Genomic DNA, 16,363 nt, shown 5'->3' on the forward strand with positions numbered 1-16,363 from the left:
AATTAATTAAAACATGTTTATTATTGTTATATCGACCGTCGCCTTGCATACAATAACATCGGCATGCGTAAGTGGCGCTTAGCATACTACGAATTACATTTAATTAGACTACTTGTTACCCCTGTATTCGAAATTAACATTTATTTGACAAACTATTGGAAAAATTACATGGTTCTATTCCTTACAATATTTGCATAAAAATAAATGTAGACTATTCTTTACAATAAAAAATGTGTTGTTTGTAAAGCTACTAGCCTCCTCCGAATCCTTTCCAGTTTTCAAGAATAGTGACAGAGGTTTCTAAGTATATCTTAATGGGTTCAAGAAAAGCTGTATCTGCAAAGCTGCACAATCAATGTATGTAAGTTAAAAGCGCTATAGCGCGATGAAGCGACCATATAATATTATGTATTACAAGATCAATGCTGTAGCTTTGTAGTTGCGTCGCCTAACCGCTATTAATAAGGAAAAGCAGTAAGGGCTATGGGCTACATCACCAACATTGTAAGAAAAATGAAAGCATAATCCGAATTCTTATATTCCCACTGAAACTCTTTAAAGAAACAGCTGAGATAGTCGAAATATTATATAATTGAAAGCTTCGCGTACATCGAAAGCCTTGAAAAATAATTGCGAACCTGGGTTCTTAACCATTGTTCCAAATCATTTGTTACGCGAGACGATCAGTACAGCGCATCAATTGATGATATAATTTTATATTAAACCTTAAACTAAATAATCTTTAAATTTTAACTACACTTAATGCTCGAATAATCCTTTATATTGTTAATAGAATTGTTTTACAAATTTTATTAACCAATCTTGAAATGTATGACCTCCTTGACAGCTGACGATTAGATAACAGGAATAAGTGATACACAAACAAACGTTGACGTGTGATAATATCTATTGATTATTTAGTAGGGTCAATTCTATTTCATGTTTAAAAAACCGGTACAGATGCTATTGTAAGATTATTTCGTGACGGCTGTGTGGAAACCAAAATACATTCGAAACAGATGTCAATATGGGTAATACTTACATTAAAAATGGATAAAACAGGAGGAGTTAGTAGTTGTGTAGTTTTCATAGAATTTATTTATTTAAGCATGCAAAATCTTTTTTATTTTACACTTTGCATGTTCAATTATATGATAAAAATTTAATTCACTAAATTATACTGTATATTATAGGTCTTTGATAGCAATATTAAACCAAACCAGTAAGTCTGCAAGTTTTCAATACTATGGTATTAAAAATTCACATCTTGATAACACCTTTCCACTATGAATCACTTAGGTAGGATTACTTCATAATGATATCATATATCAATATTTATAAGTACATAAGATATAGAAATATAGACAAGTGCAATTTATGTGCAGTGGTTATAAGAAATATGACTAATATTAAATAAAAATGACATGTGTTTTAAAAGTTATTTCACATGGGGCTAGTTTTCTTTTTATCTGAATAATTGTAGACTAACTTTTAGTTTAGCATAAGAAATGTCTAGGTAGTAAAGTTAAAATAAACTATTGTAGATCCTAAGTGAAAACCCAATACATATATTAAAAATGATTTAAGATTATTTAGACACTGTAGAATAATACCAATTTATGGACAAGTATATTGTTCTGTGTTTTCCCTAAAATCTTTTTTTGTTCCTGTGTTTTTTTATGTTTCTATTAACTCATTTGTTTGTAAGGAATTTTGGAACCACTGGTGTATCCCTTCAAGCCCTTTAGGCAGGTTAAACTCATTAGAGGTTTAGGCAAAATTAAAAATAAGAAGATAAAAATAATTAAACACTATAATGAATTATCTTTACCTGGATGTAAAGTCTGTTAAAATGTTTTAACCAAATAAATATAATTTTACCAAATAATAGATGGCATCTTGCTGGTAAACCTCACTAATAATAAGTTATCAATATTAAGATATTAATGTAAGCACCTAAAGTAATATAATTATATAAATATTTTTAATAATATGATAAGTTGGACAAGAGAAACAAAGCAAGTTTTAATCATCGCACCAGTAAACTCACCAGTTTTTATGACACAGTAAATGAAATCAAGCCATGAGAATTTCTCAACACAGATTGAACAATCACTAACTGTATCATAAGTGATTGAGGTCAGTTATTCACAAAGTAATAAGTAGGTAGGGTAATCTAATTACACCTATTACATATTAAGACTTTAATAAATTTATAGTTGTTAATAGCACATTTGAATGATATTTGTTTTTTTTTCAATGGGAAAACTATGATATAAAAAGATCTGCTATTATATAAAATCTATAAACATTGTTTTTAGCTTGGGCTTCAAAATAAAAGATAAAACATTTTTTTAAAATTAATATTATTACTTTGGATAGAGATAATGCTAGATGGGTGTATCCTATTATAAGTATTAGATTTATAGGTATTTAATATAGGATATATACCAATTAAAATTTTTGTTAATATTGAGCAAACACAGTTAATGGCCTGTGCCATTTCCTATATCATGAGTGGAAACATTTACATGTAGATTAGGTGCTGTCAATGTGTAAAATGTAAACATGGCCGGTGTAAAAATAACAACATTTTGAAATAACCTCTTAATTTATTTTAACTTATTGTAAAAACTAAATTCATATTTTATAAATTATATATATACATTAAAAAAGGGGGTGGTGGCTCCCATAGCAATCCCTTTTGCATTTGGAGATCTGATATATACTGTACTGAAGAATTTAAAGTTGTATCTTTATAGCCAACATAAACATAGCTTATACACACAAACCTTAGTAAACCTTGACTGTAATTGTTAAACATTCTATAAATTTGAATTGGCACAAAAAACTCGAGACTCAATACAAACCTTACTCAAAATTTTTATTACTAATAAATGATGGGTGTGAAGGTAAGAAGGAACATATAATAATTGACATTTAATTAACCGTGTTACCGCATGTGTAAGTAAGAAAAACTTTGTAATATCGCGGTTATTAAGCCGAAGTCACGCCTTCACAGCTGACCAAACCCAAACACGGTATACAAATAAAACCAAAACCGAGAGAATAAATTGAATACATTTAATTATTTACCTTCAGCGCTCTGATTTAGCGATGATGGAGCAGCAGACGTCAACAAATTTTTCTTCTGATCGCCTTTAGGCGGATCAGAGTCAGAATCGTCGAAAACCAGCGTCCTGACCGATTGGGAGCACCGACGATCCATTGCCTCTCACTAGTCACTACACAACACACTGAACTTATATTTTCGCCATTAAAATTAAAAAAAAAATTAAAATCTCCATCACAACACAAATGAAACCACCATCGGTTTCCGCGTAAAGTGACGCTTTATTTTCAAACCGAATGCACGATTTCACTATCCACCTGTGCCATATTACATTGCGGCCTACAAGACCAAAATGAAAATACATTCACACAAATAAATACAATCAAAATGACATTTTGCGACTTTTAAAATCACAAGTTTGCCTCTGTGGTTTGAAGGTGGACTGCCAAGCGGTGTGTCTGTCGACTAACACAGTGTTACCAATTTTAACGAGGTTGCAGTTTTATAATCTGTATTTTTAATTCATTTATTAACTTGTCAATATTTTCTCAGAAATCCCAATCCAATACGTATCATGTTGAAACAGTTGTATGAATTCTATGTAGTAATGTATAAAATGTTTTATTTCAAACTAAAGAAAGAACGATAATTTTGATATTCTTTTTTTAAAACAAATACTAATTCTACTACTTTATAATATATACAATAATGAAAGATTCTGTAGTACCATAAATTAGAATATTTTTAACAGAACAACTAATGACATAATCTATATTCAATTTATTTAAATAAGCTCCACCAAACGAGTAATAATGCAACTATTTCTTAAATGTCGCCAGTTATAATACATATAAAGAAAATAAAGTTGCTATATTTTGACGATACAATTATTATACGAATATCTATATATTAGAAATAAAATCAGATTATAAAATTGTCCTTTTTAGTGTTATTTTTATAGAAAGGGTAAATTTGGGTCTATAAATAGGTTTCAAATATTAATTTATTAAACCACTAGTAGTGCCATCTATTTTCTGACTCCTGTCAAATTGTAGATTTTCCTGTCAAAAGAAACGGAAAAACACGAGTGTGCGTCGCCTTTACTAGATATCAGCTGAATTATTCGGCTAAAATGCCCTGGCACGGGCATACGTAGTCGTCGGTCCGCCATTACGACGCAGCCGAGACACGTTCGTCGTATTTAGTTAAATATTTTCGTTTATAAATGAGTTATAACGCTCATGAGCTAAGTAATCGGCTTCTTAATGCGTTGGATAGCAATTACAATGTAAGTTTCCAAAGTATAAAGACAAATACAGCCAATATGAAAGCCGGAGATTTGGAAACGGTCTGTTCGGGCCTGTGACACCCGACTCGAGTAGCGACACCCCCTTGGGAGGCTGTACAATGTATCTAAGTGCTCAACACGGCCGTCAAGGCTGAATTATTACATTCAACAGTAGCAGTAGCACGTGTAATACGAGAATCGTTGTGGAATTATAGTGTGTGTTACAATACGTGAGCGTTGCGACTGATGTTCGGGGCCACTGACGTCGTCAGCTCACCTCTCGTCCCTCCGTCCCTAGTGCCAAATGTTTTGCAATGTGAAAGTGTGGAATTGTGCCACGCGTGTTTTTTTCTTTTAATTTCTGGTTAGATATAGTGAATTTTGCCCTGATAGATTTCGAAATGAAGTATAAAAATGTTAGATCGTTCGAAATGACCTTACATGATCGCTTTGAGAGTCAATGTTTGCAGAACGCTTGGCTAGTTTATGTCGAATGTATTACAGGATTCGATGTAATGTTATTCTATAGAGGGTGCATTTTAAGGTCAGTTTAGTTTTACAAATAGCTGCAGGACACTATTGGTCAGGCATGTGGTTTTTCCTATTTATTATGGTCTCTAATTTCCTAACATTACAAATATATTATTAACTTAAATCTTACAAAACAGTTAATATCTTTTTATCTTATGTAGGATAAATTATTGATAAATTGGAAGTGTATTATTGCGTAAAATATAACCCCCTATGAACTTAGTTTTTGCTCATCTCTGGTCATTACTCTGCTGATGTACAATGACCCTTTCATTAATAATTCAACAGGAAGTGGTAGAAGGGTCAATTGAAAATGGACACAATAATCCTTTTCCTATGAGAACCCCTTGCTTAGGTTATAAGGTTATGGAACAGGGATGTTATACTCTCCATGTGGTTTCTTTACAGATCTCTAAATTTTCAATTATTTTAATTTCGAGTTATTTCACAATACAATGTTATCATTTTCAAAAAACACCAAATCCATTCAAGATATATAGTTATTTAATACCTAGTTATGATATTGATATGCATATTCAGCTCTACCTACCACACTTAAAATATTATGTACAGCTTTTTCATAGCTATTATGTAATATAACAAAATAAAGGTTTTGGTCTGTGCAACGGGAGCTGTTAACACCTTAATCATAATTTGTAAATTATCACTTAAAAATAGATTTATATTTTACCTTACCAAAAACTTACAAGAACCCTGCCTATTTGTTATGTGGCAAAAGGAAACATTTTTTGATAAATTTAAAATACTGGTTGTAATTTTTCCAATAATATAATTAATTATATATCTTTAGTATCTGTTATCATATCAAATCATTTAATATATACAGCTTATGATACAATCTATTTGTAACTTCATAGTATAGATCAATAAATTTTCAATTTTTGATCTATACTTGGACTAGGACTTAAAAAGTCGACCCCAGTCTGAACTCCGCTTAACAAAAAGTGGGTCTGGTATTATGTCAAAAGGTCCAGAATTGTCTTTTTCAGTGATTGGCCTTTAACATCTTCATCTTAGTTCGCAGAAGACTAAAAAACCCACAGCTTAAAAATAACAACTATAAATTTTATGAAATCATCATGAAAGTCTTTTAATGACTTCTTTTATTTCTTTATAATGATTGTAGCAAACACACACCTTTGAAATTCAAAACTATTTTTTTCACTGATAAGAATTGAATGGATTTGTTTTGATTTAGTGGTCAAAACTAAAATCATTCATCATGACTACTTTCAATTTGTGTTATTACTTAGGTTATATTTTATTTTACTAATAATTTTCAACCTACTCTTTAAAAGTTATATAATTTAGGTTTTTTTTTACATAGATAAAGATGATTTTAACAGGTAGATGTATTAAGTATGATATTGGTATCAAACCAAATGACACACTCAATACTTTATATGACATTTTATCCTTATTGATACATACATTTGTTGCAAGGCTTAAATATAAACAACAGATTAAGTGGAAAAACGCAGCATAGAAATGAACTATAAAATACTACAAAAGTACATGTTATTGACTACTTGTGTCAATGTATTGCCAGTACTTATACATCCCTGAGTTGAGTAAAGGTTCTTAAACTTGGAACTACTTGAATTGAATTTCAAAGCAATTTCTTATGCAACTGTTACATCACTCAAAAATTATTGTTTAAGTAACATAGTTTTGAAATCATTTATTTCAATTTCTACTTCTACTATCTAATAACTGTACACTTTAAGTAAAATTTTAATTGGTGCTTCTTGTTGGTCAAGAAATATTATGTTTAATTGGAAGGTTCTCTCAAGCAAAACTATAATTTTTACTTACTCTAATTCATAAAAACTTTTTCTGTACACACAGAGTGATTCATTGTATTGTTATAGCTATTCCTTGGGCTTACCAGGCCATCATCATCCCAAAAAAAAAATTATTTTTCCAAAGATTTGTAATCATTCATGAGAATTTTTCATAAGTTCTCAACACAATTCCACAACTATTCTTGGTACATCCTTTATGTAATATGATAAATTGAATTTTAGCTACATTTATTATTTCAATATTTAGAAGATAAATTTAATTTAATTTGCAGGTCGTTGACATGCAAGCAGTTAATGAAATTATATCAATTTTGGAGAAATTCAATATTACAAAAGAGTTGTTGGAGGTAAGTAATTTGCATTATTTGCCAACTAAATACTTGCATAGTCATTTATGGCAAAATTAAAGTTTCTCCATATTAACGTAGGTAAATACCCTAAATTAATTAAATGATTATAATAAAACTGTTTATCACCCATATACTATTTTTAATTTATACAATACCAAAGTTTATATGAAATGTACAAAAACTATAATTTTTCAATCTTACACATTACTTTGACATTAACATATTTACAAATATATAAATGAATTCTGTCAAATTACTCTGGTTTAAATTGATTTTTACTGGAGAGCTTGATTAAATGGATGAAAAGAGACAAATCGATAATTTTGTTGAAATGTATAGGAACTGCTTTAGTATTTTTATGATTACTTCTATTTTTAATTGACATAGTAAATTCAAAAAGTGAATAGTAGTATGATTAAAAGAGAAAACTAATAATATACTTATCAATTTTATTTTATTTCAATAAAAGAAAGTGTGAGGATTATATGCTGTATTAATTATTTAGACTCCATAATCTCAAAGAAACAAATTACAGTACTATGCCATTCAGGTAAATGTCATTGTGAAAACAGTGCTTTTGTCTATCTATTATGAATAACAATGAATAATTTGAGACCATACTTTTCCAAAAATTCTATGGCTACCTGTTTCTACTTTTGTTTTCAAATTGCACTATTGTTATTTGTACCCTTATTGTTTATAACCCATAAAGCGGATTTTGTACTGTTAGGTCAATACTTCTACATTAGTATTGGCTTTTTTCGCAAATAATTAAGTGAATTGCCGTAACCTGTTACAATAATACTACTATTCCTTTTTCTTTTCAAGTCGCTTTTTATACATTATTTTTACACTATAATCTTAGGTAATAATGTACAAGTTACTCTCTTTTAGTATTTTATAATATAAAAGTAACTCATCCGCTAAGAACTTTTTTAACAATTATCAATATGATTTCAGACCACCCGATTAGGCAAGCACGTGAATGAACTGAGGCGTAAGACTAGCGATCCCACACTCGCTCGTCGCGCCAAGGTGCTCGTCAAGAGGTGGCGGGATCTCGTTATACCTGCTGTAGCGTCGCCAGCTCACGCCGGTAACTAATGATCTTCTCAATATATAAATTACGTGTCACGTTGTTTGTCCGCTATGGACTTCTAAAGTACTGAACCGATATATATCAAATTTGCACACCGTGTGCAGTTTGATCTAACTTAAAAGATAGGATAGCTTTAATCTCAATTTATACCCGAAATATTATTTTATTGCAAAATATTTGTTTATTATTTGATAGTCACAATTCTAACAGATGGCGCTGTGTTGAAAGTACCAACGTTTCACATAAGCTACAATTTGATGACATAACCACCAAAAAAGCATGGTGGTCCCCATGACTGGTGTTCTACCGTTTCCCTTGAATAGTTTGCTACTAGTAATATAACAAAAACTTAGCCACGCAACGCTTGGCCGGTCTGCTAGTAGTATTCTAACTTTTTAGGATGTGTCTATTTATTGTTTTTAATAATGAAATATAACAAATTTAATGAGGTGATTATTAACTTCTTAGACTGTCATAGAAGTCTTTTGGCATAGATAAATTATGATTAAAATCTCCTAATATTATGCCAATTCTCTCTTAGCCTTAAAAATCTTTCCTACTGAGACGATCTTGAAGATTTGATTTTATCAGGCATATATTTTAATGTGACAAAGCTTTATGTAATTGGTGCTAATGGTACGTTTATGAATAATACAGCGTGTATATAAAATATTATAGGTTCCAACCGATCTTCAGCAGAACGAAGCACTCGACGACCTGGCGGCACCCCCCTCACCTCGCCCGCTCTTATTAGGGTAAGTGGAGAATGAACCAACTAATAATTTAAAAAAAAATAGTTTAAAAAAACTAAAAAACACGCTTTTAAAGCACATCAAACTAAAAAGTGAAAACTAATTCCTAATTTAGGCTGAGAATGGTAATGAACAAAAAATACTGGTATTATTGTGAAAAATCGTGGGGCGCTCTATAGATGAAAAATATGGCACAGAGCGCCCCTTTTAGTTAAATTTTTTCGGATTATTGCATTGTCATCGATCTACAGGTGCGCAAAATTTGAATAAAATCTGTCCGTTTAAAGTGGGTCAAAATCGAGTCCGAAGGAGTCGGTTACATACATACATACAGGTGAAGCTAATATAAAGCGTGTAAAAAACAAATAATTATGTTATCTCGAAAAGATTTTTCTGCTAGTTTTATTTGGATCATTTTGTCTATTGATAGAAGCACATCCACATAGGCAAATTAACGCAATCGCAACCGGAAGCCCTTATCAAGAATAAAAAATTAAAACTTACCGATCCAAATCATTAATTTAAAACTTAATCTGAGTTTACCTCCCTGAACTAATATAATATAATAAAGGAATATAATTCCCTGAACACCTTGTATATCACTAATGGGATATTTTAATACGTGAACTAAAAGTAATGTCGTATTACCTTTGTTGTTTTAGTATCAAAATTGTAACAAACTTTGTTAAGTCCACAATTTATAATATAGCTGATATCCGAAGGGTCGAGACTGTGACCCACAAATTACAAAAACGTATTTTATTTCGATATACTGCATACATATAAAATTCAGTATTGAACATGTTAAAAAATATCACTTAAATATTGGACTCATTTATTAATAATAATAATAATAATAATAATTTTTATTAATCAGACAAATACAGTCCATTGATTGATTAGTGAGTTAGTAACAATAGTTTCTTAAGATCTATGTTAGAGAATTAGTAAAAATAAGGAAAAAGTAGTTAAATAAAAACTATCACGTACAAAGCCCTGCGGAGATGTCGGAGCAGTGTCGTAAATAGGGGCACTCCATTCTTTCGACTATCATCCGTAAGATGTTGCTGGAGCTGCCCCGCACCCGGCGCACCAAAGAAGCGCACCGCTTTCGCATAGTGGCGAAAAAGCAATCCACCCGCGCCTCTGCAAACATTCTTGATGCACTGCAGAAGCGAGGCAGCCCCAGCAACATCCTAAATGCGTTATTATACTGCACCCGAAGCGAGTTGTATGTTTGTCGAGTAAAACTGGCCCATAAGCTGCACGTGTAGAAGTTAGTGCAATATGCTCTGAATAATGTGACTTTTACGTCATGAGAACAACGTACAAACCTACGAGCCAGCATATTTGCTCTCACCGACAACGCTCTTCGTTCTCTCTCTATATCGCCATTATCTTTGAGGTCGGGGAGTAGGACGTGCCCAAGGTATTTAAACTTACTAACTTGACCTTCCTAGTTAATTTGCGTTTTGATAACTGATCGTTAATATTACAGCAAGGTTTGAGTCCCGCCGTGCCCAGCCCACGACTGCCGTCGAGGCCAGGTAATTCACACTTTTAAACTGTAATACTAACACTATTTATTGGAATTTTTGATATCTTTAAACTAATTTTTAATAGTGTAAAATATAACCTAACATCCCAAATAAGTAATACAAGGGTTCCCTAGGGGCCTCATAGCCTAGCGGTCTTATTAAGTGGCAGCTAGGTGAGGGGTACCGGGTTCGATTCCCGGTTCGAGGGCAAGTTTTAATTTAATTTAAATTTGTTCTCGCCCTTTGGGAGGGTTGTGCGGTACCGGGCGAGTGCCTAAACCGTACACGGAGGACATGGTCGAATTTCTAAGACAAAAAGCACGAATTATAAAAATCTTATACTTGACGCTGGCTAACGCACAAACCGTGCTAGAGCCATACAAAAAAAAGGGTTCCCTGAAAGGTATCGGTCAGAACACAAATTTTCTTATTATCAGTGATTGTTGTACATCAGTAGTTTTAAAAACTCTCTTATTTTGACAGCATGGGGCGGTTACGAGTCAGACTCCCAGGATGTAATCCTGGTGGATGACGACCCACCACCGCCACCACCTGTACTCACACACGCACACAAACCTGCTACGCCGCGTAAGTATACCTAGATTGATTACTAGTTTTGTAATCACATTTTAACATTTTTACTTAAAAAATCTGGAAAACAAGTACAAATCTATTTTTATGGTGATTTAAATTACTGTAATTAGTAGTGTGATGTAGTGTATGTGTGTGTTTCTAGCCGTGAAACGCGCACTCACTCCAGAGTCAGTCGATGACGACAAAAAAGCGAAACGGGACAAGAAGCCCAAAAAACGAAGGTACTTCTGTTATATATTTTTTTAATAGTACGAGAGTAGTCAATCATATTTGTTTAATACTAGTAGCGCCATCTATGTATCACCCTACAAACTTTTCAGCCCAGCTAATATATTCCTTCGGGACTAAGAATTTACTGAGTTGTCCTGCTAAGAAATCAATCAAATTATTGATTTTTTTTATCTTGCACTATTCACAGTTAATCAATTCAAAATTAATATGAACGAATCTCTACATGATTATAGATTTATGACATAACGTTAGACATCTCTTTCATTTAATAGTAATCATATATCCATAGGGGTCACGGCAGAGCTGGGTCTGGCGTAGAAACGACAATACCAGCAGTGCCTGGGGTGCCTCAAAGCCCGGCAGGCATCCCAAATACCACAGCAACGCCCGCGGCCAATAACGCTTGGCCGGCCAGAAATGGATCTGGCCCGGAAAGGCGGAAAAATGGCTGGAGAAGGGATAAACCGGACCCATATGCTGCTCTGGTCAATAGGATACCACCAGCTGGGGGCAAAAAGGTAACAAGAAAATAATTAAACCATCATTTTGTATCAAACACATCTAAGAAGATAAAGTTATTTAATTAAATATCCTCGTTTATAATAATTTAATAATATTAAAGTTAAGTTATAATAGATAATATTAAAAGTTGTTATTTTATAAAGCTCACAATGGATTTCTAGGTAAAAACGACAGCAGAACTGCTAGAGCAGATCCAGTCACGGACGGGGGGCAAAGCTAGTGCACCCCCCTCGCCCAATTCTCCTCACTCGCCTGACGTCATGCTAATAGAGCCCGACGGTATGTTCTTTTCTATATGAATTTATTACCAGCTAAAACTTGCAATTATTTTACTTATTAATTATAACATATATACATATTGCCATAGAGTTAATTAGAGCAACTTAGTTTTATATTAATAAATTATTTCACTGCCACCTTTCATAACTGTTTGGTCCATACATTTCAGAACCACCAGTGAGCGTGGATTCACCCTTGCGGAATGGGGAAAGCGAAGCCCCCCCAGAACCTCAATGGCTTCTTGAGCCCCTCGAGGACGAGCGGGAATGGGCCCCCTGTATATGTGACCCGGACGTAGGACCCGATCCCGCGTGTCCGGCCGACTCTCCCACCATCGTTCAGCCGGAACACGTGCACGCCCTGCACCACGCCTATCTCCCTGGGGTCAATGGCACCCGCGCCCCCCTGCACCCTCATAAATTCGCAGTTCGACCATCCATCGACCCAGAAGACCCTACTCTCTTCTCGACAGTCGTCCCCCTCTACAATTATTCAGACTACGCTAACGATTTCTGTGTCAAGAATATGTCTCGGCTCCCGCTATGTCTGCATATTCCCGCAACAGAATTTGCCCCCTCGCCTCCTTCGCCTCCACCCAGACCACCACCACCCTCCCCCCGACCTTACCCCATCGAAGACGTCAAAGTTGAAGATGAGGCCTCCTCGCCTAGTCTTATCAAAACTGAATCTGAAATGGAAATAGACATCAAGCCAGAGATCAATGAGAGATTGAATCCTTCCCCGACCCAAAATGTTGATATACAGCCGACGATAGAAGTTAAAGAAATTAAAGAAGAACCACAACAACAGTTCTCTGTCACATCCCCAGGACACAGAACAGTGGAAAGAACGAAAGAAAACAATGATGGTCTAAGTGATCCCATCGAGGATCAAATGGACCTGGATGTCAAAGAAGAAAAAGTAGTGCAAAAAGTTTTAGAACCGGCTACTGTCAATCTAGACGGTAGGACTTTGTATGAAAACTGTGTGTCTTGTGTAAATTCAGTGCCGTTTAGGTATGAGAACGCGTCGTGTGCCCCAGTCCTGACGTTTCCTAGGGAAGATGTGTCGGATAGTGTGAAAAATGCCTTAGAGAGCGTTGAAACTGAGCGGGATGAGATAGGCCGGCCCGTTAAAGCTACGCACTTCGCGGAATGGCACGAGTGTGCGAAACTCGGTGACCTGATAGCCCTTCCGTACGTCGTCATCGACTGACCAAAGCCCAAAGCTTCCGGTGTTCCAAGTGTCCTTAAACTAGGTATAAGTGTACATAGTGAGTGACTCGAATACACTCAGTTTGAGATGAGGACGTGCGTAACTTCATACAAACTGAGTTTGGTTACGGATTTTTATAGTCTATGACATGTTGGTTTGTGTTACATGGGCAGGTTTTCAATGAGACTTCTTTAAATTTAACCCGTCTCTGCTGCCTAGACTGTCCCTAAGTTAGACGTCCTAGGATTCTTTACATATTTTTTGATAATTGAGTAAAAATGTGTCTGCATTAACTATGATTTATTTGTAACAAAGTTTCAAATTCATTCATACTTATCTCTTGCAACATATCAGTACAATAAAGCTAAAATGTAAAGCATAAATTCTAGAGATATATATAAAATTAACAATGGTATTGAAGTTGCTCGTGTAACACAAAGTGTTAATTTCCAAAGTGGTGTGTTGTGATATCGGGCCGGCCCGAGACTCGACAAAATCTCTAGACTGTTTCATTGAGTTATTGTTACCGATTGTGATTTATAATGAATTAGGTAATTATAGGAGTTCCAATTGTATATTATACATATATATTGCTATATCAAGTCAAAATATCAAATAATTTATTGACCATTGTCGGATAAGGGTGTGGGAGGTTTTCGATAAGGTAATTTTAAATGCAATTATTGTTTCGAATAATGTGAAAATTATTAGCTCAGACAAAAGACGCAGTAATTTTTTTTTTATCATTACGTGGATCAGTGCCAAAATCTAGATTTTTTTAAATCGGGATCAAATTGACATGATTTAAGTACATCAAAAATACTATTAATAAACATATTTTATTAATATCAAGAACCTCCCACAAATAAAATGGTTTAATATATTTTCAATATGCTGCAAATTTAGGTAGTCGAGCCCCGAGCCTAATGGGTGTTATGATTTTGAGCTTGCTAATATTTTTCACTTAAAGCTTACATCATAATCAGAATTTCAATTTATTGTAATATTTAAAATCTTAGTGTTGTCCACAAAGTTAAAAGTCACAATCGTCTTATGTTACTGTGTAACATATATTTTAATTATGCAATTATACATTTTTAAGGTTATGGAAACTTAAAAAAAAAATATTTCAAGGCTCACTTCTGTTTGTGTTGTCAAATGTTGTTAGTGGTTCGGGGCCAACACGACTTAATGGGTCCGCAATAATCTCGTATGTGCCACATTTCTGTGCCAGATATTTTATCATGTCTGTCTTGTAGTCGCTGCTTAAAAACAAGATTGGGATTTTACATAAATATCTAGTTGTTTGTGTTTCAAAGTAACTTCGATGGACCAAAATGTATTCTAATCTAGATTTTTTATTCAACAAACCGGTTTTCTTTTAATGACTATACGAACTTGAAATGTTGTGATTTTTAAAAAATTTGATATGAATTTTGTATTTTCCCTTCAAACATTTTTAATAACACCTTTTCTTGTATACCTTGCTTTTTTGAAGACCAGAAAAAATCTAGTGTTTTAAATAAAACGGCTTTAAAATCGTTAGTTGCTTATTATTTTCTTCTTAAAAAATGTACACATTAAAAAAGTTGAGCATATTTTTGTAATATGTGACAGTTGTCAAATCATAACAATAAGATCCCATTTTTGTTACTTAACAGCAGCATACATGATCAATCTTCAGGCGCTTTTGGAGGAAAACCGATAAATTTCTATAGAAAATTATTTGAAAATATTCATATCATATGCTATTTTTTGTTACACTGACCAAAATGTAAATACCTCTAAAAGTGCCTTCTTTTATAATAAGATTTGTCCAATGTTAAACAGGCTGAAAATGAACCGCACACACAGTACTATTTGCTGTCTTATACTGATAAACTGTTGCTCCGCTTCCTAAAATATTAATAATTATGAATATATTGAAAATTTCGTAAAAATAGCCGCTAAAGTATTGTGTGTGCGATGAACTATATATATATTTAGTGTATAAAAATTATTCAAAGATTTCCAAATTGTTTTAGGTTAAAACCGATTGACATTTTTGCAATATTGTTATGTATATATGTTTGTAATTTGTTTTTGATTAACGTCTTTGTGTTTTTTGTTAAATCAATTTGACATTTTAGCAGTACTGTCAATTTTATTGCCTTTAACCTTAAGGTATAATATGTCAAATCTGACATAACTCAGTTGCATAAACACTTCAACTATGCAAATAATAATGAATCATTAAATTGGTGCTTTCCACATTTTTCTTGTTTATTTTCGTTCTATTTTTTTAATCCCATGAGAAATACAACTATATTAATCACAAAAAAGCGCCATATATTTCCTAAAAAAAGCATTGTACGGCTGATTTATTTACCAATTGCCTAATTTGTTTCAACAAATGAGGTAATTAAATACAAAGATTATTTATTAAATTTGGCTAATAACCAAAAAAATTGCTCAACAAATGAATAATTGTAAGTTGTTAGATAGTTAGATTGTATAGTGATTTTATTGCACGTATGGTTTTTAATGGTTCTGATTTTTTCTTTCATACTTTTAAATTAACCTTGTTCATTTCAGCTTATTTGCATAAATGGATGGCTTTTATAAATTTAACGTTCGTGCTTTCATTATCACGATTGTATCGTGGTTTCTATTTTAGAAGTTTTGGTACTGTTAAATTGCTGGTAGAAATAGATAAGCATTTATAATGATATTGTTATTCATGTTTAAGATAACTGTATAGATATTTCAAATAATAATTTTAACAAGTACAAGCTATAATGTTTACTCTTTTAGTAGACGGCGTTGAAACAAAATTGCTATTTTTTTGAAGTATCTATAATCTATCCCAATTTTTATAATTTATATTATTTAGCGGACCCATTAAGAGATTGTCTAAAAACGCCTTACGTATATGCGCGGGTGAGTCCGGTCGCGGAGCTTGTATAGATGACTGTAACCCGGAGACTGCCTAGATGGACTTGATCCAGATTTTTGGTAAAATATAAAAAGCAAAATATATGTGTTTTTATTACGACTACACGTTTTATTTATCTCCCAGTTCTAAT

The 16,363-nt window shown here is 33.1% G+C and overlaps 2 protein-coding genes across 7 annotated transcripts in view; one reads left to right on the forward strand and one right to left on the reverse strand.

The window, feature by feature from the left end:
• LOC125057177 (microtubule-associated serine/threonine-protein kinase 3) overlaps positions 1-3,524 on the reverse strand; it is a 40,270-nt gene extending 36,746 nt beyond the window's left edge. For all 5 annotated transcript variants that reach the window (XM_047660692.1, XM_047660691.1, XM_047660690.1 and 2 more), the window contains exon 1: positions 3,097-3,524. In XM_047660692.1, coding sequence (XP_047516648.1) covers positions 3,097-3,229 — 133 coding nt within the window. In that variant the 5' untranslated portion in view covers positions 3,230-3,524. The remainder of the gene's footprint in view (positions 1-3,096) is intronic.
• A 654-nt stretch (positions 3,525-4,178) lies between these two features.
• On the forward strand, positions 4,179-16,332 carry LOC125057222 (pollen-specific leucine-rich repeat extensin-like protein 1). 2 transcript variants are annotated; one of them, XM_047660767.1, is made up of 10 exons: positions 4,179-4,361; positions 6,991-7,065; positions 8,029-8,164; positions 8,846-8,922; positions 10,418-10,466; positions 10,941-11,045; positions 11,194-11,272; positions 11,572-11,800; positions 11,966-12,083; positions 12,253-16,332. In XM_047660767.1, the coding sequence occupies exons 1-10, from the start codon at positions 4,299-4,301 to the stop codon at positions 13,296-13,298; spliced, it is 1,977 nt and encodes a 658-aa protein (XP_047516723.1). In that variant the 5' UTR covers positions 4,179-4,298; the 3' UTR covers positions 13,299-16,332. The 2 variants fall into 2 exon arrangements, with proteins under 2 accessions (XP_047516723.1, XP_047516724.1); XM_047660768.1 differs by having other exon boundaries at positions 4,242-4,905.
• The last annotated feature ends 31 nt before the right edge of the window (positions 16,333-16,363 follow it).

The sequence above is a fragment of the Pieris napi genome, chromosome 16 (assembly GCF_905475465.1).
Source record: "Pieris napi chromosome 16, ilPieNapi1.2, whole genome shotgun sequence".
NCBI lineage: Eukaryota > Metazoa > Arthropoda > Insecta > Lepidoptera > Pieridae > Pieris > Pieris napi.